The sequence below is a fragment of the Prionailurus bengalensis genome, chromosome C2 (genome assembly GCF_016509475.1).
Source record: "Prionailurus bengalensis isolate Pbe53 chromosome C2, Fcat_Pben_1.1_paternal_pri, whole genome shotgun sequence".
NCBI lineage: Eukaryota > Metazoa > Chordata > Mammalia > Carnivora > Felidae > Prionailurus > Prionailurus bengalensis.
In genome coordinates this window covers 3,994,365-4,015,878 of record NC_057350.1, presented here as the reverse complement: position 1 = coordinate 4,015,878, position 21,514 = coordinate 3,994,365, and the positions used below count along the sequence as shown (strand labels likewise).

General features: G+C 52.4%; 1 protein-coding gene across 2 annotated transcripts; it reads right to left on the bottom strand.

The window, feature by feature from the left end:
• Window positions 1-318: 318 nt before the first annotated feature.
• Window positions 319-20,564, bottom strand: ZBTB21 (zinc finger and BTB domain containing 21). 2 transcript variants are annotated; one of them, XM_043593546.1, is made up of 3 exons: window positions 20,351-20,564; window positions 6,311-7,911; window positions 319-5,710 (listed from the first exon to the last, which is right to left on the bottom strand). In XM_043593546.1, exons 2-3 carry the CDS (start codon window positions 7,896-7,898, stop codon window positions 4,716-4,718), a joined length of 2,583 nt encoding a protein of 860 aa, XP_043449481.1. In that variant the 5' UTR covers window positions 7,899-7,911; window positions 20,351-20,564; the 3' UTR covers window positions 319-4,715. The 2 variants fall into 2 exon arrangements, with proteins under 2 accessions (XP_043449481.1, XP_043449480.1); XM_043593545.1 differs by having other exon boundaries at window positions 319-7,911; window positions 20,351-20,563.
• Between the last annotated feature and the right edge of the window lie 950 nt (window positions 20,565-21,514).

Here is a 21,514-nt window from a genome sequence, read left to right as displayed (position 1 = left end):
GGAGTAAACGTGCTGTCCGTGCATTCTGCCCCGTCGGCATTTCAAAAACTAACGTGAACAGCAGACGAAAAGGTAGATAGGCAAAAACTGCTGCTTATGTGGTTTAACGGTGCCGCATTTGGGGCGCCCCGGGAACTGCAGCTTCACTGCCAACCCCGTTCCACAAGCAGCCTGGACGCGCCGGGGAAACCAGAGCTCTCACAGCCCTCGGCGGCCCCTCCTGCTACTCACACAGAACGGCTTCGTCTTTACTTTCAGAAACGGATACGCTGCCGATCGAGGTCGTCAACGCCCAAAATATACCAGAGAGACCACGACTCCAAACAAAATACAGTACAAATTTATTGACTCCAATCATTCTTAGTCAAGATTTAAGCAAAGGAAACAGACGATGGAACTGGATACAGAAAAAGCAATGGATTAACATTAGATAGAAGTCCTATTTTACCATGAATTTTGAGTTCCGAAAAGCTCATTCCTAAATAAAATTGAACAATGATTTAGTCTGCTAAGGCATCTGACAACAAAATACACGCAATTTGTTTATAACCACATTTGCTTAATAATAAGCATTTATTCAATGGAAAATGTTGAAGTACTGGATTAATGTCAATAAGAAATTATCACCTTTTGAAAATTAACATTAACCGAGGAGAAACTCTGTGGACGATTTGAGAACAGCACTAATAAGTGATGAGGGAGTACTCAGTTATTTTCAAGATTTACAGTCAAATACTTTGGTTCCCAAATGATGGTCTCTGAAAGGAATTTAAGAAACCTGACATTCACCCATGTTTCCTCCTCCAGCAGGTAAGCACGGCTGCTCAGGGTCCCCCAGGCGCGCGGAAGAAGTGCTCGCTAGAGCACACGCAGAGAAGCACCTAGCAAGCCCGTGACAAATTACGGAGACATAAAACTTCTTAAAGTGCTAAAGCCACAAAAGAAAACCCTATGTTTTAAACTTAAAAAAAAAAAAAATAATAAAGCCAGTGTTAAAGAACATACTAACTGTATTAGCATTATTTAAATAATAATGCTTTTCACAATTATTACAAAAAAACATCAATGAGAATTCAGAAATTGACAAAACGGACTTGTAGGGTTCCAATATGAATTAGTGCAATTTATAAAGAAACCTGTTCTACATGAACTCTATTTTTGTAGTAAGAAAATTCAAATACCTTTACTTCCTAAGGTTCTGGATTCTGGTCATGTACGCGCACACACACGCACACACCCACGCGCACAGAGGGAACGAAGGCCCACTTTAGACCAGTGAGTTCTTGTCTGTCCCTCACCCGCAAGGACCGCTGGCCCGTAGAGGAAGATACCCCCCGCCTCCAGGAAAGGGCATCTTCTTCTGGTCCCCCAGCTTCTACCCTCATCAACACCAATGGCTGCTGTGTGTAGATACAATCGCCACTGGTTAGTAAGAGCTGGAGTATATTATTTATTTGTTTTTAAACATTTACTCATTTTTGAGAGACAGAGTATGAGCGGGGGAGGGGCAGAGAGAGAGGGAGACACAATCCGAAGCAGGCTCCGGGCTCTGAGCTGTCAGCACAGAGCCCCATGCGGGGCTCGAACTCACGTAAGTAACCGTGAGATCGTGACCTCAGCTGAAGTCAGACGCTCACCTGACTGAGCCACCCAGGCGCCCTTGGAGTCTATTTTTAAAAAGGCTGTGAACGATCCACTCCAAAACAGAAAACCAAGAACCACACACATGTCCCCACAAATGCAAAATGACCTCACGGTTGAACCCTTAGTTGTGTATTTTGATAAAAATAACGAACGCACACTAGCCATAACTGGTTTTAAAGGTGAATATTCTATTAGGTTGAAATATTAACTACAAAAAAACACACACCATTTGTAACCTCCACTGCTTGCTTTGATAAAGAGGTGTTTCAGGCGGCCCCTCCCGCCCTCTCCCACATGAAGAAAATGGTTCAACACAGCAAGTTCTCAGATTAACAAAGAATATATTAAAACATCTTACATTCTTTCCACAACTGCATAAAAAAAGGCATCCTGAATACTTACAAGGAATAATGAGCTTTCTACATTTTCAAAAATTAATTCTAATCAGAAAAAACATTTTCAACACTTTTATGAGCTGGAGATGTAACAAGGAAAGACCCTCTGGTCTCACACCAAGTATCTGCCTGCTGTCTGAGATCGACATTCTTAAATGAAGCGATTCACGTGTCTGTCATTACTCTGCTTCCTAACATTGAAAATAGTCACGTGAGAGGAAGCGTAGTTTACTTTCTGACCACCAAAATAAACTCTTTCTGCCTGACGCTTTGAAGGTACAGTATAAAAAGTAATAGAAAAACCAGAACTGCATTAGAAATGTTTTTGGTTCAAAATTTTATTTGAAATCTTACGCTCCTTGCCTAGACAAAAATGGGAACTAACAAGACAAAACACTGGCAATTTTCAAAGTCTAACAGATACGCTGAGCGTGTATTTAGATCAAAAATATTTTTTACTGATTAACATTATCAAAAAATCTTCAAAAATGTAGCATAGAGGTTCAAGTCCTGGGATATTGAATTTACAACGCCAAGACGATGTGTGCCGTGGAACTGTCACACGTACTCTTAACAGCCAGAAGCAGGGACTACTCTGAGGGAAACTGTCCTCTGAAGACGTGACAGCTACCAAGGTGCTCCGAATAAGAAACGGCACATTACAAGGGGGACTCATTCAGTGAACAACAACCTATCCTGATGTTTCGCGTAAAATCCTAGGCTTTAGTTTTGTCTTTCAAATGCATAGATTTCTTCCAGAAAATATAAAGATGGCGATCGTCGGTAGCTGTGACTTCATTTTATTTGCCTTTCTCCATCAAATTTAACTAAGAACAAAAATAGGAAGCGACCACTCAAAAGTACTTTGGGACTTAGGACAGTTTTCAAATGGAAAAGGAAACAGAAAGGCAAAATTTCATCTGCAATTTCTCTCATCTACAAAGTCCACTACTGTTGTATAAAAATGCTTGTGTATGGACAAAAAGTTAGGCGTGTCTTCCCTCCCGCTGGTCCGGAACGTGGGTGACGAGACCGAGGCCAGAAACCTTCTCTGTGGCAGCGGGATACGGGGAAACACTCAGCAGATTGTTTCTCAGCCACGGTCTCTTTTTTATTTGAAAGAACAGCTTGCAACAAAAATGAATAACCTTGGGAGACTTCATCCATAGCACTACCTGACAAGGATCTCTTTTGTAGTTTCAATAGTTATTTCCACTTGTACGTACCTAAGTACCTGCGAGTGAGACAGTTTTCCCTTTAGAAACACCCACTGAACTCGGGTGGCCCCCCCCAAAAGCCTTTTAATTGCAACTCATACAAAATAGGAAAAAGAAGAAGAAGAAAAAAAAAAAAAAAAAAAAAAGGCAGCCCAAACCCTGTGGGCCTTATTAGGTAGCGGAAACTCATTTTGGACCCTTGATCGCGCTTTCACACAGATCCCTGAGACACTAAAAGCAGTGACTCAGAGCAGAATGATTGCACTGAGGACGTTTGACCACAATAAACTCCAACAAATTCTAACAGAAATCCTCAGGAGACAGAGGCAGGAAACCGAACGCTGTAAATACCGCCGTCGAGGGCGCATGGAGACCGCGGTGTGGGGTTTCCCCGGCTCCCCGGCTCCGGAGGTCGATGCCAACTCCGGGCTCAGGGCCGCTGCGCCGCACGGACCCCGGGGCCTGGGACCCACGAGCGTAAATGTGAGTCCCGACCCGATCTGTTACACCAACGAGGTTAAACTCAACATCAGTGAGCACCTCGTGCCACCTTTGTTTCCTGTCCCAAACGCGCTCGGATTTTCCCTCTGTGGCAGCGGTAAGCCAGAGGACGCCAGATGCTTCGTGTGCCCCGCGTGGTCAGAACGGAAAGCCGGGATGTGCACACGCGGCCCGGAGCGCCAGCTCTGACCACAACGCCTAGCGCCACCTTAGTTTCTGTAAACTTAGAGGCCTTCTAGAAATCCTGTTTTCATTTCCCAAGTCGCCCGTCCTCAATTATATTAAGTGACCCAAGAGCAAGTTTTGTTACTTTATAAAAATCTAAGTATTACTATTGCTGATTTAAATTCCTCACAACTTTCATACAAAAGAATGTCTACGTGACCACAAAATACCAAATATTTATTGTTATCAAGTGTCAGGATAACTTATTACAGTTGAGGCTTATCATTGTTTTATTGCTAAAGTATCCTAAGATCTAAGTCAACACTGCAGACTACTCTCCCCTTCCTCCTGATACGCTGCGGACTCCAGGACATGGCTGAGGCTTAAGCAGAACTCAGGTGTCCGCTACAATCGGAAGAAATACTTAAGTAGTATTTCACGGGCTGCAAATCAGTAAAAAACCAAAACAACCTCCAGTAAAAGAGTATACTGACACCGTGGAATGAGGAACCATGCAAACAACCGGGATCGATCAAAATTTCAACATCGATGAAGTCCAGTCGTCGTGTGACCGTAAGGTCCCGAGCACGACGTAGTTTAGTTTTTCTAAGCTGAGTAAGGACTTTGCTAATTAATATCGACTTCCCTCGAGCTTCTATTCAAGCCTAACAATTTCCAACCTTTATTATTCCTTCTCTTCAAAAAATATTTTGTTTCTCATGCGCGGCTCACAGTTTGGGTTGAAACCTGGGGACCGCCTCCCCTTCCGTAAGGGGCCGAAGGGGCCGGCCCTTCAGTTGTGGCTTTGTTCGTGACTCCAAAGACTGAAGGCAGTCTTGAATGTCCTGTGGCACAGTTTACACATGAACTGTCTTTTAAATGTGATTGCCGAGAGGGGCGGGGCGTGGTAGAACAGCGTGTCGGATTCCTGGGGCACAAAGAGTTTCTCGGCGGCCGGCGCGGGGTTCTCGGCCACGCCCGTCGGGCTGTCGGGCTCCAGGGGCTGGATCTTGGGCAGCGGCGGGGGCGGGGGCAGCGGGGGCGGGGACGGCGAGTTTGTGGGGACGGGGCAGGCTTCCGGGTCCTTGTGCGCCGGCTCGTCGGCGGCCTGGGACATGTGGGACTGGAAGTGGCTCCAGAGGCGGAAGTTGGTGCGGAAGGCTTTGTTGCAAACGTGGCAGATGAAGGGCTTCACGGAGCACAGCAGCTCCTGGTGCCGCTCCAGCTGCTTGTGCGCCGTGAACGTCTTGCCGCACTTCTCGCACGGCCACAGGCTGCTGTCCTTGCTGGGGCCCGCGTCCTTGGCGGCCGCGCGGGCCTCGGGCGCCTCCTCCTCGGCCTCCTCGGCGGGCTCCTCCTTGACGTGGATTTTCAGCTGCTTCGAAAGGCTGAGGTCCTCGGGGAGGCAGGAAGAATCCTCGGAGTCGAAGTTCACCTGCTCGGAACAGTCGCTGAACGCGGCGTCGTCCTTGGCGGCCAGCGCGTGGTTGGCTCTCGGGGGCTCGGCCTGGGCCTGGGGCCTGGAGGCGGCGGTCGCGTCGCCGTTGTGGTCCAGGCCGGGCAGGGAGAAGTGCTCGGCCGGCGCCATCGTGTTCTGGTTGTGGACCTCGACCTGGTGCCGCCAGATGCTGAAGGAGGACTTGAAGGTGCGCATGCACTCGAGGCACGTCAGCTTCTTGTACTCACACTTGCCCTCGTGCTCCCGCTTGAGCTCGGGCGAGAAAAACCTAAGGCTGCAGTAGGGGCAGACGGTTGCGTTTCGGCACAGCCGCTCGTGGCTTCCTTGCTCTAGAAGAGAAGAGAGCTTAGCATTACAGAGGCGGCACTGGTAAACCTCCTTGTTCTCTACCGGGCTCTCCAGAGAAACATGCTCCCTGGGCTTAGCAGCTCTAGTGACGCCAACGGGCTTCTCTCCCGGGTGCATCTTTACGTGCTGCTTGAACTGCGAGAGAAAGCGATAGGCCTTTCCGCAGTAGGTGCAAACGTACGCTCCTTTGGCTCGGGACCGCAAGTTCCTCTTGATGGCTTGGGCCTGGGAGCTAGTCTGCGCCTGAAAAGCGGGCTTGCTGCGCCTCAGCTTAAAGATCAGGGCCTTCTTAATCTCTCGCTCTCTCACTATGTCAATGAGCTTTCTCTGGAACTTCTCGTCCAGCACGGCGTGTGAGCTAGAGGCCGGCGACGGGTTCCTCACCACGCCGTGCTGGGTCTGGCAGTGCGTCCACACTTTGAAGTTCGTGTGAAAGCGCTTGTGGCAGATGTCGCAAGCATAGGGCTTCTCTGGGTTGTGGTACATGTTAATGTGCCGGTGAAGGCCTGCTGTGGATCTAAAGATCTTAAGGCAATGTTTGCATTTAAACTTTTTGTTTGGCCTCGTTCCCTCCAACTCACCAAATTCCTCTTTATTCAAGTCAGAGTCTGGAAAGTCGGCATCGGGGAGAGGAGGGCTCGAGCCCTCCTCCAAGTTCTGTTCGGACACCGGAGACCCGTGCTCGCCCTCCTTTACCTTCTTAAACGGCAGTCTTCGGTCCGCCTGGAACCTCCTTTTGGCCGGGAGCCTGCTCATGTCTCTTTGGTCGTCTTCGGTCTTCAGGGAGAGGTCTCTCGTGACGGACGACGCGGCCGCCGGGTCTCCCACGGTGACTCGGATGATGTCGGAGGGGTCCGACAGCGGGCTGCGGGGCTCCGTCTTGACGCGCACCTCGGCCACGGCAGGCTCGCCCTCCCTGTCCGTGGACTGAGAGGCGCTGAAGGACCTGAGGCGGTGCGGCTGGGGCGCCGGAGCCCGCTCGTCGAGGGCTGACGCGTCGTCACACTCTTTCACAGACGGCTTTTGAGACAGAGCACAGAACACGTTGGCGGGCACCTCCCCGGATGCCGCCGAGGGCCCCTGGGAAGACTTCAGGTCTATGGCGGGCGAGTAGACGGGAACCTGGCTGTCCATGGACAGCGAGCGCCTGAGCAGACTCTTCACCAGCGGGCCGCTTCTGTCGATGCCTTGCTTTCCGGAACCAGGGCCGCCGGACGGGACCACCAACCCCAGCTTCGAATAGTACAGCAGGTTCCTGTCTTCGCCCGGGCCGCCTCCTTTGCCGGTTTCCTTCAACACGTAGGGGGTCTCCGACGCGCTTCGAAGAGACAGGACGGGCGGCCGTGGTCTCTTCAAGGCCAGCTCTATGGCTTTTCCTTTGGGCAGCTGGCCGCTCAGACACGGTTTCTCGTCCGTCCCCTCTCTGTCCTGCAGCGGCTTGCCAGGCGGCACCGCGTTGCTCTTCGCTAAGCTGCTTCTGTGAGGGTCGTCCACAGAGCCGGGACGCTCGAGGGACTTCGCGCAGCCCACAGGGCCATCTCTGGGCCAAGTCTTTTCGGCTACTGGCGACGCGTGAGGCGCTTCCGCTGGCTTTGGGACGTGGGGCTTCCCGGTGCCGGTCTTGACCGCGAGGCCGGGGGAGGGCCGCGAGGCGTGGCTCAGGTCGGGCTGATTCTGACCGACAGTTTTGCCTTGTGCTTCGTTTCGGCTTTGACACACGATGACACTTCTCTTCTGAGAACTGCTTTCGTCCTCTTCTATGAATATCTTCTTCCTGTTGGGGCACGTTGGAAAGGGTGCCTGAGGTGTTTTCGAGACGATGTTCGTCAGAAAGGAAATCCCGAGGCTGTAGCCCAGCTCTTGGACGGCGGCGAGACTGCTTTTCTCGACAAATAAGGACGAAGAATAAATGTAGTTCAAAACATTATCAAAAGCATCGGGTTCACAAAAATCAAGTTGAAATACGGTTTGGGCCTCGTTCTCCTTATTCGTGAACAGACTCTGAAAATATTCGCTGCTGGCAGCCAAGACATTTTTATGAGCTCGAAACTTCTGGTCCCCGACGATCAGCAGCACGTCACACAGCTGCCCTTTGAGGCGCTCCTCGTTGAGGGCACTGAGGAGGGAGATGGCGTGGGCCGGGTTGATGTAATGCAGCAACCCCTCCATCGCGTGGGCTTATCTGAAAGACAAAGCGCAGAATCATCATGAAAAACGTGCCGAAAAGCTCGCCCTGAGACGGAAAGCTCCTCGAGGGCAGGGAACGCTGGCTGTCTTTTCCTAGGGGCCGACACTGAGCAGACCGCAGGCAGACCAAAGCTCTCCCTTAAATGCCACGGGAAACAAGCGAACCGGCCTCGTGGCTCCCGGAGACCAGCGATCGCTGAAGCGGAGCAGTTTTAGGACCGAAGACCGTACCACCGTCGGAAGGCTGCTGGAACTCGGCCAGCTACGCAGAAAGGCACCACTTGAAATTAAAAGTTTGTTACCTAGGGTTCTTCATCCGATGCTTCGTTCTATCCCTTTTACCTCAGAGAGTAAGTATGAAGTTATCAGGACTCCCGAGCCCGTAATTCGGGAAACAAAGTCAGTCTTGCTTTTGGGCATACTTATACACGACGCAAACTGTTACAACTGGGTCGCAAAGGGGTGGCCTTACCAGACCTTTAAAAATGGGCAAGAATCGGGGCGCCTGGGGGGCTCAGTCGGTTGAGCGTCTGACTTCGGCTCAGGTCATGATCCCACGGTTTGTGGGTTTGAGTCCCGCGTCGGGCTCTGTGCTGACGGCTCCCTCTCTCTGCACCTCTCCCCGCCTCTCTGTGTCTCCCTCTCTCTCCGCACCTAACCCACTTGCATTCTGTCTCTCAAAAATAAACAAACATTAAACAAATTTTTTTTAAAAATGGGCAAGAATCTGGGGCGTCTGGGGGGCTCAGCCGGTTAAGCATCCGACTCTTGATTTCAGCTCAGGTCACGATCCCAGGGTCATGGGATCGGGCCCCACGTCTGGCTCCTTGCCGAGTGTGGGGCCTGCATAAGATTCCCCCTCTTTCTCCACCCGCCCCTCCCTCATGCGTATGCACGCTCACACACTCTAAAAAAATTTTAAAAGGCAAGAATCTGTAAAGAGGTAAAAAAGTCACTTACTGATCACTACCGTATCAGTGCTTAACAATGGTTAGAAATGTTAAACAACAGAAGAGCTTGGGTTCTGTCTTATGTTAAACACCCTACCGTCTCCCGAATACAATTTTCTTATCAAATCACATTTTCGACAGCAGCACAGAGGAAACTCTGGCCTGATCTAAACTTCATTATTACTAATTATAAGTTAAAAGGTCTGGATTCAGATCTCTCTGCAACTCTCTAACAAACCTAAAGGTGAGACGAGAAAAGGCCTAGCGGCTGGGCGCATGTTCGGGCAGAGACACGGGGTGAGAGGCCACCTCCTTCCTGGCGGTCGGCTAGCCCCTCTGAGCACCAGGTCCTTCACGTGGAACATGGGGGACTGTGCCCTTCTCTAGGGCTGTTGCGAAAGTTACATGAGCTAGCATCTCATACACGGTAACCATTTAATTCAGTGTCAAAGAAAAGGGCCCATATTTGCACCACCCATGCTCTCGATGAAGGGAAAACCATTTCATACGCAGACAACGCAATCAAAGCTGACCCTTCACTTGGGCTTCTGTCACCGTAACACCTCTGTGGTTTGACTGCAGTGTCTTCTGTAAAACAGTTATGATTTACAGATGCTGGCGAGGATGTGGAGAAACGGGAACCCTCCTGCACAGCTGGTGGGAATGCAAACTGGTGCAGCCGCTCTGGAAACAGTGTGGAGCTTCCCCAAAAAATTAAAAATAGAACTACCCTATGACCCAGCAGTTGCACTGCTAGGAATTGACCCAAGGGATACAGGAGTGCTGATGCACAGGGGCACATGTACCCCAATGTTTACCGCAGCACTTTCAACAATAGCCAAATTATGCAAAGAGCCCAAACGTCCATCGTCTGCCGAATGGATAAAGAAGATGTGGTTTATACATACAATGGAATACTACTTGGCAACGAGGAAGAATGAAATCCTGCCGTTTGCAACAATGTGGACGGAACTGGAAGGAATTATGCTGAGTGAAATAAGTCAGTCGGAGAAAGATATCCTATGTTTTCACTCACATGTGGATCTTGAGAAACTTAACAGAAGAGCATGGGGGAAGGGAAGGGGGAAAAAAATAGTTACAAACAGAGAGGGAGGGAGGGAAACTATGAGACTCTTAAATACAGAGAACAAACTGAGGGTTGATGGGGGCTGGGAGCGGGGAAAATGGGTGATGGACATTGAGGAGGGCACTTGCGGGGATGAGCACTGGGTGTTGTATGTAAGCCAATCTGACAATAAATTATATTCATAAAGATAAATAAATAAACTAGTATGATTTGGGGCACCTGGGTGGCTCAGTAGGCTAAGCGTCCAACTTTGGCTCAGGTCACGATCTCACGGTTCGTGAGTTTGAACTCTACGTCGGGCTCTGTGCTGACAGCTCGGAGCCTGGAGCCTGCTTCGGAGTCTGTGTCTCCCTCTCTCTCTGGCCCTCCCTCTCTCGTGCTCTGTCTCCCTCTCTCTCAAAAATAAATGAACATTAAAAAAAAAATTTTAAAAATAGTTAATGCATTTATTTTTGAATGGATGCAGAGTAACTCGGATTGTTTGTGACCGTTTCATCATTCTGCAGGGGGCAGGTTGTAAATGTACCTAACCTGGCACGCAGCACACTGGCAAGTTCTCCTCTGGTTTCAAAGGATCAGCCTCCGCTGGTCAACCAGCATGGGGGCTCCTCAGAAGAGCCACAAAGAGTTTGCTGGGCCCCCAACCTGGACTCCGTGCACACGGCATACAACTGCTTTACCACTGTTCTGACTCCCTTACGGTGCTGGCTCAATATAAGGGACTCAGAGACGTGCCTGCTTCCAGAGATGGTGCCTGGTAAGCAGCTTGTCCCCAAACACATGCTTTGGTCAGAGGGTACGGAGTTTCCGTTCATTGCTGCCTTCCAACGTTCTGTATCAACGGCAAATTTGAATTCCTCTGTCTGTGACTGCTTGATAGAGACATCTCCCTTCCTCTTTTCTGTTAGCCATTTTAATTTCTTCCCTAATCCTACTGTCGTGTCTTAACATCATGCATTTATTTACACAGACCCTCGTCATCTTTCACAAAGGTCAGCAGAAAAAGAAAGAAACTTGTAATGCCACCCTTACCAACTCAGCTATGCAACGAACACGGTCTTTAGCGCTAATAGTTTTTGAGAAACCTAGCTCAGAAAAGCAACAGACGCAGCATTAAAAGCACGGACAAGTATGTTTCAAAAGCGTTTCTTAAAATCAATTTAGTGGCTTGAAACCAGCAATTAGAAACAGATAAAACGACGGGGACAGAGTAGGAAATGTCCGCGTGGCTCAAACACAGTAACACGGCTGCGATCTCCTGACACCTGTGTCTCAGCCTCACGTGCTCACATCCAGAGACGTAAGCACGTGCGATGTGCTCCTTCCCGCGAGTCCGGGCCGAGACAGGGCCCCGGGCTGGTCAGTCTCGGGGGCTCAGTTTCCCCCACTGCAAAATAGGGATAACAGCGGCTGCCACCCCATGCAGTCGTGCGGATTAAAGGAGAAAACGGTGCTGCCGTTTACGGAGCACCTACAGCACACTGCAAACTGCGCCAGAGCTCCACAAATCAGTCGTTCACTCACTCGACAAAATGTCGCTTGAGAAGGTCTGAAGAAGGCAAGGAGCCATGGCAGTCACCGAGGGAAGGGCAGCGCGAGCGGCACGGGGCGCCAGAGGCAGCAGGGCCGGAGCAGGGAGCCGCCGACTGCAGGGCTGAGCGAACCGCAGGCAAACTGAGCTTTCTGCCAGAAGTGAAAGAGTCGCTCCAAGATTCTGGGCAGAAAAATGACGATGACTTGAGTTATGTTTCAAAAGGATCCCTCCGGCTACACTGTCGAGAAGAGAGCACGGAAGACAGGAAAGGTAGAAGCTGGGAGGCCAGCTGGGAGCCCGCAGCAAGGAGGCAGGGGACAGGTGACGGCAGCCTGGACCAGCTGGCAGCCTGCAGCGGTGACCCAGGGGAGACAGGACGGTGGGGGAGCAGGGTGGTAGCAGGGGAGCCAAGGCAGTTAGTTACTAGGACGCCTAATGGATTGACTGTAGAGGGTAAGAAGGCGAGGAATTAAAGAAAGCTCCACGAATCCTACCAGAACAGCTGGAAGGGTGTCCTTACCGGAGATGAAGTTTGATAGAAAAATTGGCTCGGGTTTTTTCAGGAATTCAGTCTGATTTTCCAAACGTGAGCACACACCTGTTGCCGAGTGTGCCTTCTACGGGCTCCCCTTCTCGCTCCTCGTTCCCTACGACCTCCTGTGCTTCCTGGGATCACTTCCCAAGCAAACATCCTCTCTGCATTCCCGTCTCAGGGTCTGCTCGTGGGGGAATCCAAACTTAGACACCCGGGGATGAAACCACAGGCACGGGCCGAAGGGCTGGGTGAGGACGAAACCGCGGGAGACTTCCACGTTCCTGGCCGTGCGGCAACTGCGACCCCACACCGTCCGGCCCCCACCACTGCATGCCACAGACGACGCTGTTCAAAAAAGTGTCCTCCTTTTGCTTCTCTCAAATGATCGTGATCGCTGTTTTTGTTCCAAGTCCCTACTTCTAATCCCTCGAACCACGGGCTCCTATACTCTTTGAGCGAAACGTTCGGGAATTAGGAAAAGAATAAGTCACTCAGAGTGAGGCCTTAAGAGAAAGAGTCGTTGTCCCCGTAAACTGCTTAAACCATTCATTTGGCTACAGCCGCATTTAGAGCCCCCCACGAGACCACCGGCTCGGAAAGTGGCCGGGCACGCGCAGTCCTGGCACACAGTGCGGGACGCAGCCGCGGCATCTCCCGTCCCACTGCCCTGAGCGCTAATGGACACCCGCGAGTGGCTCGGATTCGTGTGCCTGCTCTGCCACACGTGGCGTCCACATGTTTATGCCTTAACTGCGTACCTACAGCAACCCTGGGAGGTGGGTACTCGGTTATTTTAGAGACGAGGAAACAGGCCCAGAGGGGCAGTAACTTGGTCCAGGTCACGTGCACAATAAACAGCCGAGCAGGACTCACACCAGGTGACCTGGCTCCAGGGGCCACGCTCTTTAACCCCTACGGCGCTCTTGTCGCTAGTTTCCTCCCTTAATTCCCACACTAACATCTGAGCTGGGCACTGTGCAAACCCCTGTCCTATACAAACGAGGACACGGAGGCACTGAGAAGTCACACACTGTACCTAAGGTGACTCAGTGAGAAGCAGGGCCAGCTGGGAGTCGGGTCCCAGAGCCTGGACTCCGTCATCACATTACCCGCTTCTCCTAGCCCGGTGCGTGTCCAGGATGTACTGGGCCCGGCTAGACGCGGAGGACGGAGGCCTGAGAAGCGTGGTCCCGTCTGAAAGACTTGTGTGGGACCAGGACGGGTCAGTCCGTCACCACGCATCAGCGTGCTGAGCACCACGCAGGACGGGGGCGGCGGTCCGGACGCGGTGCAGGTGCAGCCGACAGGGAGGGCAGGGAAGGCATTCTACAGAACGAGCAGGAGTCAGAAACCTGGGAGGAGTCAGGCAGGATGTGTGAAGGGCATTTCAAGGACAGCAGACAGACAGAGCACGTGGCTGGAGCACAGGCTGCCCGCAGGGAAGGTGGGTGATGGGGCTGCAGAGGGGAAGGAGGCACGAGGGCCCCGAGGGCTAAACGAAGACCAGTCAAGATCCTAAGAGGAGCCGGATCCCTTCTGTCCTGTCCAGCGGCCTGGGACAAAGCCTTGAGATGTGTGCAGCGCGGGCCCCTCACCTGCCGGCTGAAGACCTTGCTTTTACCTTTGTAATTACTGAAACTCAAGATCGATGGGTCCTTTCCCGGTCTAGCTGCAAACAATTAACAATCTTTGTGTTTTAAGGACAGTAGGTATATTCATTTACACCCTGTTTAACAACGTGACTGAAAATATAAAATGCTCCATTAGGAATGCAGGCAAAAGGCGTGTGGAAATCACAGCTGCTGAATTTCCTGAGATAACCCAGCCAGACCCTTTGTGGCTGGTGGGTGTGAGGACTGAATGTCCAAACCCCTTTGCTTTTTCGGCTCTTCAGCCCTCGTAAGGCCAGCTTTGCTGCTGAACGGACTGCCTCCTCCACAAATCTGCGGGTTCATCAGACTCCAACCTCTCACGTACGTTGGTTAATTATGAATGACCAGGACCTCGGACTCACTGAAGACAGCGCATCACAAATCTGAAAGCTCTTACATGTAAATGCACACTGCCACCGCGTCCACCCCCACGCCCTTCCCATGGCTTATCTCCACCTGACTCATCGGTGAAGAGTTCCTGCTATCACTTTAGTCATAGTGAAAACCTGGCGCTCTTGAAAGGAAAGTGGGTGAAATGTGGACGAAAAGAGCCGTTTGTGATGGACGGAAAGAGCTGAGTGGAAATCCCCCAAGGAAAACCAGATTCTGAAATCGGGCTGGCTCGCTTACCACTTGGATCCTCGCACACAAAAATCTTCCCAAACTCTGCCTGAACTGTTCCTATTTCATGCGGTTTCCTGCAATTTCAAAATGAGAATCTTCATGCTTAACAATTCATGGAAGTCCCAGCTCCTGGAAAAGACGTTCAAATCAGTTGGTCTCCAGTCCTGGCTCTGCCACTGATCAGGCATATAACCTGGTGAAGGTCACTTGACCTTCCTGAGTAGTAGCTTCCTTAACCTGTGAAGTGGGGCTAACCCTGCTTACCACGTGGGAGTTTTATGATCAACAGAAGACACACTATGTTCGCAAGCTCCCACTGTATGTAGTGCTTCCTACACGGCAAGCAGGCATTTTACTTCCTTCCTCTCTTCCCTTCCTGAATGTATGTGGTCCCGAGGGTTAAAAGAGTCGCTGGCCTGTTGTCCAATAGCTCACGTTCCCACGGGAGGACAGAGACATACAAAATTAAACAGGGTGAGGGATGCAAACAGTGCTACAAGAACACCGATTTCAGGAAGCACTTAATTTGGCCAGAAGGTGGGAAGGTGGGTGGGCGCACAGTGGGGACATCAGAGAAGACCTGGGACTCACCGCTCGACTATCGGAACGGCAAAGGTTCCGTTCTTCCCGTTTTTACTACAGATACTTTTCAGAAACACACATCTGATTGCGTCAGGGCTTTAAACCCCTTATGGGGCGGGGAATCCAAGTTCCAACTCCCCAGCATGGCTACAAAGCACTCCGCAACTGAACTGCAGAAAATTATTTCATACCAATACCTCAGATTCCCTAGGTACTAAATGCCACGAGAAGCGGGGATTCGTATCTTAAGAGAAATTGATTCAATGCAAATAATTTCCTCTTTATACCAATGTTAGCGGAAGGAATTAAGATTGTTAAGGGGACGGAGGGAAGGTAGATGATTTTGGAAGACAGCATTCTTGTGACGTGGACAGAAGACAGCAAAGCACAACAAAGCACTGGCATAATGGGCACCAGGAGGTGAATGAGGGGCCCAGGAAGGGAGAGGGGAAGGGACCAAGATAGCCCACTGATGTTCACGTTTTGGAGACTAAAACTCAGGCTGGTGTCAGAGCCAAGATACATTACAAATCAAATTCCCTGCTGGACTTAAGAGCCTCGGTACCAGTTCTATAGGAAAAGGTCTGTTTACATCCACGCCTGAACCGAACTCTGGGTGCACAGTCCCTCGGAGCGTTGGGGACCGCTTCCACAGTCCCAACCATTACAGCAGAGAAGAGAAGAAATGCACGTAACACAAAGCAAACAGTCAGAAGAGCAAAGCGTCTACGCTTGACTCTGGAACATGAGCACACACGTACCACGCAGCCCCAAACCTTCGCCGCTGGATTTAGGCCTGACTCCCCACGAGATTTTATTACTCGAAGGAGACCAGAAGTGCTCTCAGTTGGCTGTTATCACTCCCTCAGTGACAAGACAGGTGTCAGAAATCCTCCAAAGCGCCTCAGATTGCAGAGCCAGCCTTACTTAATCCGACCCTTCCCGGGCAGGAGTGCCGCTCCCTTGGGGCCCCCGTCACCCTGTTTTCAGTCTCGCGGGGAGGGGCTGGCTCTGGCTGAGGATGTGCTCCCTTCCACAGCACAGCTCCGGCCCGTGCGGGGCACCTCGGTCGGCTCGGCGAGCAGCCTGCCTGCTTCTGCTTGGGCCTCCTGCTGGAAGAGGCCCGGCCCTGGGTTTGGCTTTGAAGACCCGGCCCCCCCTTCGCCCCAGTGAGTGTGCTGTGCTGCCCTGTCCCAGCTCACAGGTAGGCACGCAACCAAAGCCAAGCAGATCAGAAACTTGCTGTCTGGAATACGGGCCTGCGAAAACCAATAAAGGCAGCAAATGAGTGGAGAGGATTTAGCGCAGCAGTGACCTAAAAATGCAGTGTGCCAGTGCCCACTGTGCCCATTCCAGCCAGTTACCTTCGTTTCCGTACTTCCTGGCCCAATTCTTTAGCTTTTTCTTAAACCTCTGGAGCAATGCTGCATCTTTACAATAAATTCCTTGTTCTACTCAAGCTAGCCTGTCAGTTTCTGTTCTTATTCTTAAAGGACCCGAACTGATACATTTCCAAGTGTTACTCACTCTTCCTGCCGCACTCTCCAAGTCCATCCTTTACAACCCTGCTGCTGCACGGAGCTTCCTAAAACGAAGCTTCAAGCATCCATCAGGCATACACGTAGCTAATGCTACTACTGATTTATTTACTGAGCTCTTAGTATGTGCAAGGCGTGTTTAGACATGCCCGAAATATGGGCGCACGAAACAGATGAGGCCTCCGAATTCTAGTGGGGTAAATCAGATAATGAGCAAGGAAACAAATGAAAAAGGTAACTTCAGATTACGCTATAATGTTAGTCAACAGGGGGCCATACCTGGGTGGAGAAACGGGGTTTGGAGAGGGAGTCTAAGAAGTGCCTCGTATGACATTTTAGCTGAGACCTACAAGTTGGGTGAAAATACGTAATGACAAAAACAATGGTTATCTGTGAAAACACAGAAATTTAAAAACACAGACTCTATAGCTCTGTAAATCTGGTTTCAAACCACTTTTTACATTTTCTTTCCCTTCATTATTCCCGTGTGACAACTTCCTGCTTCAGATGCTGTGTCTCTGAGACAGAACCTGAGTGTCCTGCTTCCTCCACTACCAGATCTGAAATGTCCAAGGCACCCCGTGGAACCTTCCCCCGCATGCGACTCAGCTGAACATTAATCATCTTTCAAAGCTCAGCTCAAGTCCAATCACTCCATTAAGCCTTTGTCATGGGCTGGACTGTGTCCCCCTCTCTGTGCCCCATCACACACTCAAGTCCTAACCCTCAGAACCTCCAAATGCAAGCAGATCTGGAGATACAGTCTTTTTTATTATTATTATTATTATTCTGAGAGAGACAGCACAAGCAGGGGAGGTGGGGGAGGGAGGGAGGGGGGAGAGGGAGGGAGAAGAGGGGAGGGGAATCCCAAGCAGATTCTGAGCTGCCAGCACAGAGACCCATGCGGGGCTTGAACTCAGGAAATTGTGAGATCATGACCTGAGCAGAAATCAAGACTCAGATGCTTAGACGACCAAGCCACCCAGGTGCCCCTGGAGACAGAGTCTTTAAAGGGCTCATCAAGTTTTAGTAAGGACGTTAAGGTGGACCCTAATCCAATCTGACTGGTATCCCTCCAAGGGGAGAGGAGGACAGGAGCACGTGAAGGCAGAGAGAACATGGCCCTCTACACACCAAGGAGAAAGGCCTAAGGAGAAACCAACCCTGCCCAAACCTTGACCTTGGACTTCGAGGCTCCAGAACTGTGAGGAAATAAATTGCTACTAAGCCCCCCAGTCTGTGGTACTTTGTTTGGCAGCCTTAGCTAAGGAATATACGTTCCTTGACCACTTCGGTTTATGAGCAGATACCTTTCAACTCCTGTATTACAGCCGCACCATTTACATAACGTTTACTTGGTTTGTCTCCCCAACAGAACGGTAAGTTTACGGAAGGACTAAAAACCTATTTAATAGATCCTGATACCCTTCACAATGGCCAACATAACTCCTTGCACAATAATATTTGTTGATTTTTCTGTACTCTGACAATCCAACTACAGGCAGGAGTGGAAACTGTGCCTTGTATTTGTTTTCCTAAAGTAAAGCCGGTCCCATCACAGCCTTTTAGAATGCTATATAGATTTTCCCGTTGCTTCCTAGATAAAATCCAAACTCCAGGCTGGCATACAAGCTTGTTCATGTTCTGGCCATACTTTTTCTTTCCACCCCCCTCTGGACACTCCTTACCACCCACCCTACAAACCTGTGCACCCAATTTTCACCACCTGACACACCTTTCCAAGTTCCCTTGGCCAGCCTTCCCAGAAAGATCTAGCTCAAATGCCACGGTCTCTACAAAGCTCCGGTTGCTGTGCCCGTAGCCCGTGGCCCAGTCCTGCCTGAACTGCCACAATACTCCATCCACATCTTCTGTGGTTCACACAACTATCTGGAATGATCTGTGTATCCCTAACGCTCAGCACAGGCCTGGCAAGCATCTCCCGGGTAAAGAGAGACATCCATCTGTACGCTCCAGGTTCAAGTCCCACACCCGCTCACCTTCACTGCTCCGGCATCTGCTAGAGCTTAGCACGTTGGCAGCCCTGCTTCTCGCATGAGCTCTCGGGGCTTGAAGGCCCCCTGGACGAGGACGGCCAAACCCGCATCTCTGCTCAGACTTGCCCTTGGGCCCACGGGGCTCACTGAACACTTACTTCCATCACAGCACAACCCACGTGCCCGGGGCAGTCCTCACGCCCCCCCCCCCCCCCCCCACCCCTCGCCCCTACCCCACATCTGCTTGTCCTCACACGTTCCTTATTTGGTTAGGTATGCTGACAACCACCAGGTCTCCCAAACCGGAAACCTCTCTCCTCTGCAGCCCATCACCGGGACCTGGCAAACCTCGCCGGTAAACAGCTCTAGAATCAGCTTTGGGGACCACGAGAATCGTCCCTTCAGTCATCCCCCGCTCACCCAGAGACTCCCTGGTTACACATCCCCCGCCATAAACACTGTTAAGGTTCCTGAAGGACTGGGGCTCCATCCTTTCCACTGTTCACCCGCACACAAAGAAGTGCGCGCCACCTTCAAGAGCGTTGAATGAAATGAATGAAACATGACGTTACTTTCACGCAGACCAGTGCCCCCATGTCCACTTTCTTTCTGTTCTTTCACATTTAGGAATACTTAAATTAAACAGTAATGACAATTAGACGTTAGAGGTGGAAGAGGTTATTTACTCCAAGCATCAGAGGAGAGAAGAGCTGCCAATGGAAAATCCAAAACGGATCAACCCGCTTTGTCTTTTTAAACGAGGTGCACAGACCACAATGCAGGCCCCTTACTGATGACTCGGGGTCATCATCGTGGCAATCGCTGGACTATGTTGGAATTCAGTGAGGCCCTCAGATGCCAGAGGGGAGCTCCTGCACTACAAGACCCCAGGAGGCTGTACTACGCGGGGGGTCTGATTAACCTCTGCCCTCATCGACCCCCGTCTGGCAATCCCGAGGGAGAACCAGTCTCTGAAAACACCCCACCTCCAAACGTGCCGCTCAAGTGGCATTCTCCAGAACCACGCAGCCCTGTGAAGGGCTCGTGCCGAGGGGCTCCCCCACGCTCCAGGCGTCTACAGGGCGCTACTGAACTTGGTCGACCTAAGCGGTCCGGGCGAGAACACACGAAAAGATCACGGGGATTCCCGCCAGCGGAGGTCTCTGGGCCGGGCTCTCCAGAACCGCTGGTCCCAGCCCACCCCCCTCCTCCCCACCGCCTCCGGCCGCAGATTTCGGCCGGGGCCTGTCTCGAGTGGGAAACCACCCGCAACGGAGCAGAAACAGGTCCCCCAGGGGCTCTGGAGGGAAACGAGGGCGCTCCAGGGTCCACGCGTCCGGCAGAGGGCCGGCCAAGGAGGCGGGCTGGGGCGGGGCCAGCAAAGTCCACCCGGGCTACTGGCTGGTTTCGCCTGCGGTCGCCGGGAGGGACCCAGGGGCCACGGGGCGCTGGCCACGGCAGGTGCGGGGTCCCACTGCCCCCAGCTCCCGCGCACACTCGCGCCCCCCGCCCGTCCCCACGCCTGCACGGGACTGCGAGCACGTGCCCTCAGCCCGGAAGGCGTCCCAACCGCTCCGCGCAGGTGCGCGCGCCAGGGCCGGGCACGTCCGGCCCAGGGGGCACCTGGCCGGGCGAGGGAAGACCAGCCGGGGACGGAGCGTGCGCAGTGGCGAGGGCGAGGCCAAGTGCGGGCAAGGAGCATGCGCAGTGTGAAGGCACAATCGGCTACGTGGGAGCCTGGGGCATGCTCGGTGAGAGCCCGGACCCGGCGCACGCGCAGAAGCGCTCGGAACCCGCAACCCGCTGGTGGAGAGAAAAAAGAGGAGAGAAATCACCTCAGAGTTACGTCAGGAAAGGCCGCGTTTTGCGAGGAGGCTGTGGCCTCCCGCGGGGCCCCGCAGTTCTTCTAGGGCGAGGGGCGTGACAGTTACTCACCGGTCTCCAGCCCCGAGGCAGACGCCGGGCCCCTTTCCGCTCACACTCGGCTCGCGCGCGCCGCAGCCGCCGCTGCCGCTGTGATTCCATCCATCTTGAATTTGACGTCATCCCACACCAGGGATGAGGTCATCGCAGGCAGCGCTCGTCACGTGCGCGGCGCTGTGATTGGGCGGCTGGCCCCGGGGGGCGGGGCGAGGGAGGTGCGCCGCGCCGGGGGCGGGCGAGGGCGGGCCTGACGGGAGCGCCGCGGGCGTCCGCGTCCTTCCGCGCCCCGCGCGCGCCTTCCGCCTGGTGTTCCGCGTCCGCCCGCGCCCTTCGAGCGCCTGCTCCGCGTCGGCCCCGCGGCTTCCTCGGCTCGGGGCGCCGTTCCGCTGCGGGCCGCTCTGAGGCTGCTTCCGCAGCGCCCGCGCTCGGCGGCCTGCGCGGAGGTGCGCGGGGTGCGGGGTTTGCAGAGCTGACCTTGATCGCCCACCTGTGCCCCAGCCGCCGCCCGGGCTGCGCTGCAGGGACCGCCCGGGAGTGAGCGGGGGACGGGGCTCCCGGTCGGTCCTGCGCTAGCGGAGGAGTATGCTGCCCTGGTCGCCAGCTTCACGTGGCTTCTGCTTGTCATTGCGTGGCCACAGACCGCCTGCAGCCCCAGTCGGTATTAAGTGATCGCTCTGCGCCTAACTCCGTTCCTCCCACGTCAGTGCCCATGTCAATTCGTTTTCTTGCACGAATGTTGTAATTGGGAAGCTCACTTCATTCGCAGTCTGGACCAGAAATTTGTTACGACAATTGCCCAACTCTAAACACTAGCTCTAAAGAAATGTTCTGTTAGACAAACTCGATCAGTCTGGTGTATTCCCCAAAGCCAGAGGGGAGGAGATTGCAAGGTGGGGGAAGGTTGCCTTCTAAAGCGGTAATGTTAGGACAGACTTAAATTCTGGAATTTAAGTCGTGGTTAATACCAGGGCACCTGGGTGGCTTATTAAGCCTCCGACTTTCGGCTCAGGTCATGATCTCATGGTTCATGAGTTTGAGCCCTGTGGTAGGTTCTGTGCTGATAGCTCAGAGTCTAGATCCTGCTTGGGATTCTGTGTGTCTCTCTCTCCCTGCCCCTCCCCTGCTAGCACCCTATCTATCTCTCTCTCTCCTCACTCTCTCACTCAAACATAAACA

Bases quoted from the DNA above. Each gene is read 5' to 3' on its own strand.
- ZBTB21 (XM_043593545.1), bottom strand. From the start codon at position 7,898: ATGGAGGGGTTGCTGCATTACATCAACCCGGCCCACGCCATCTCCCTC.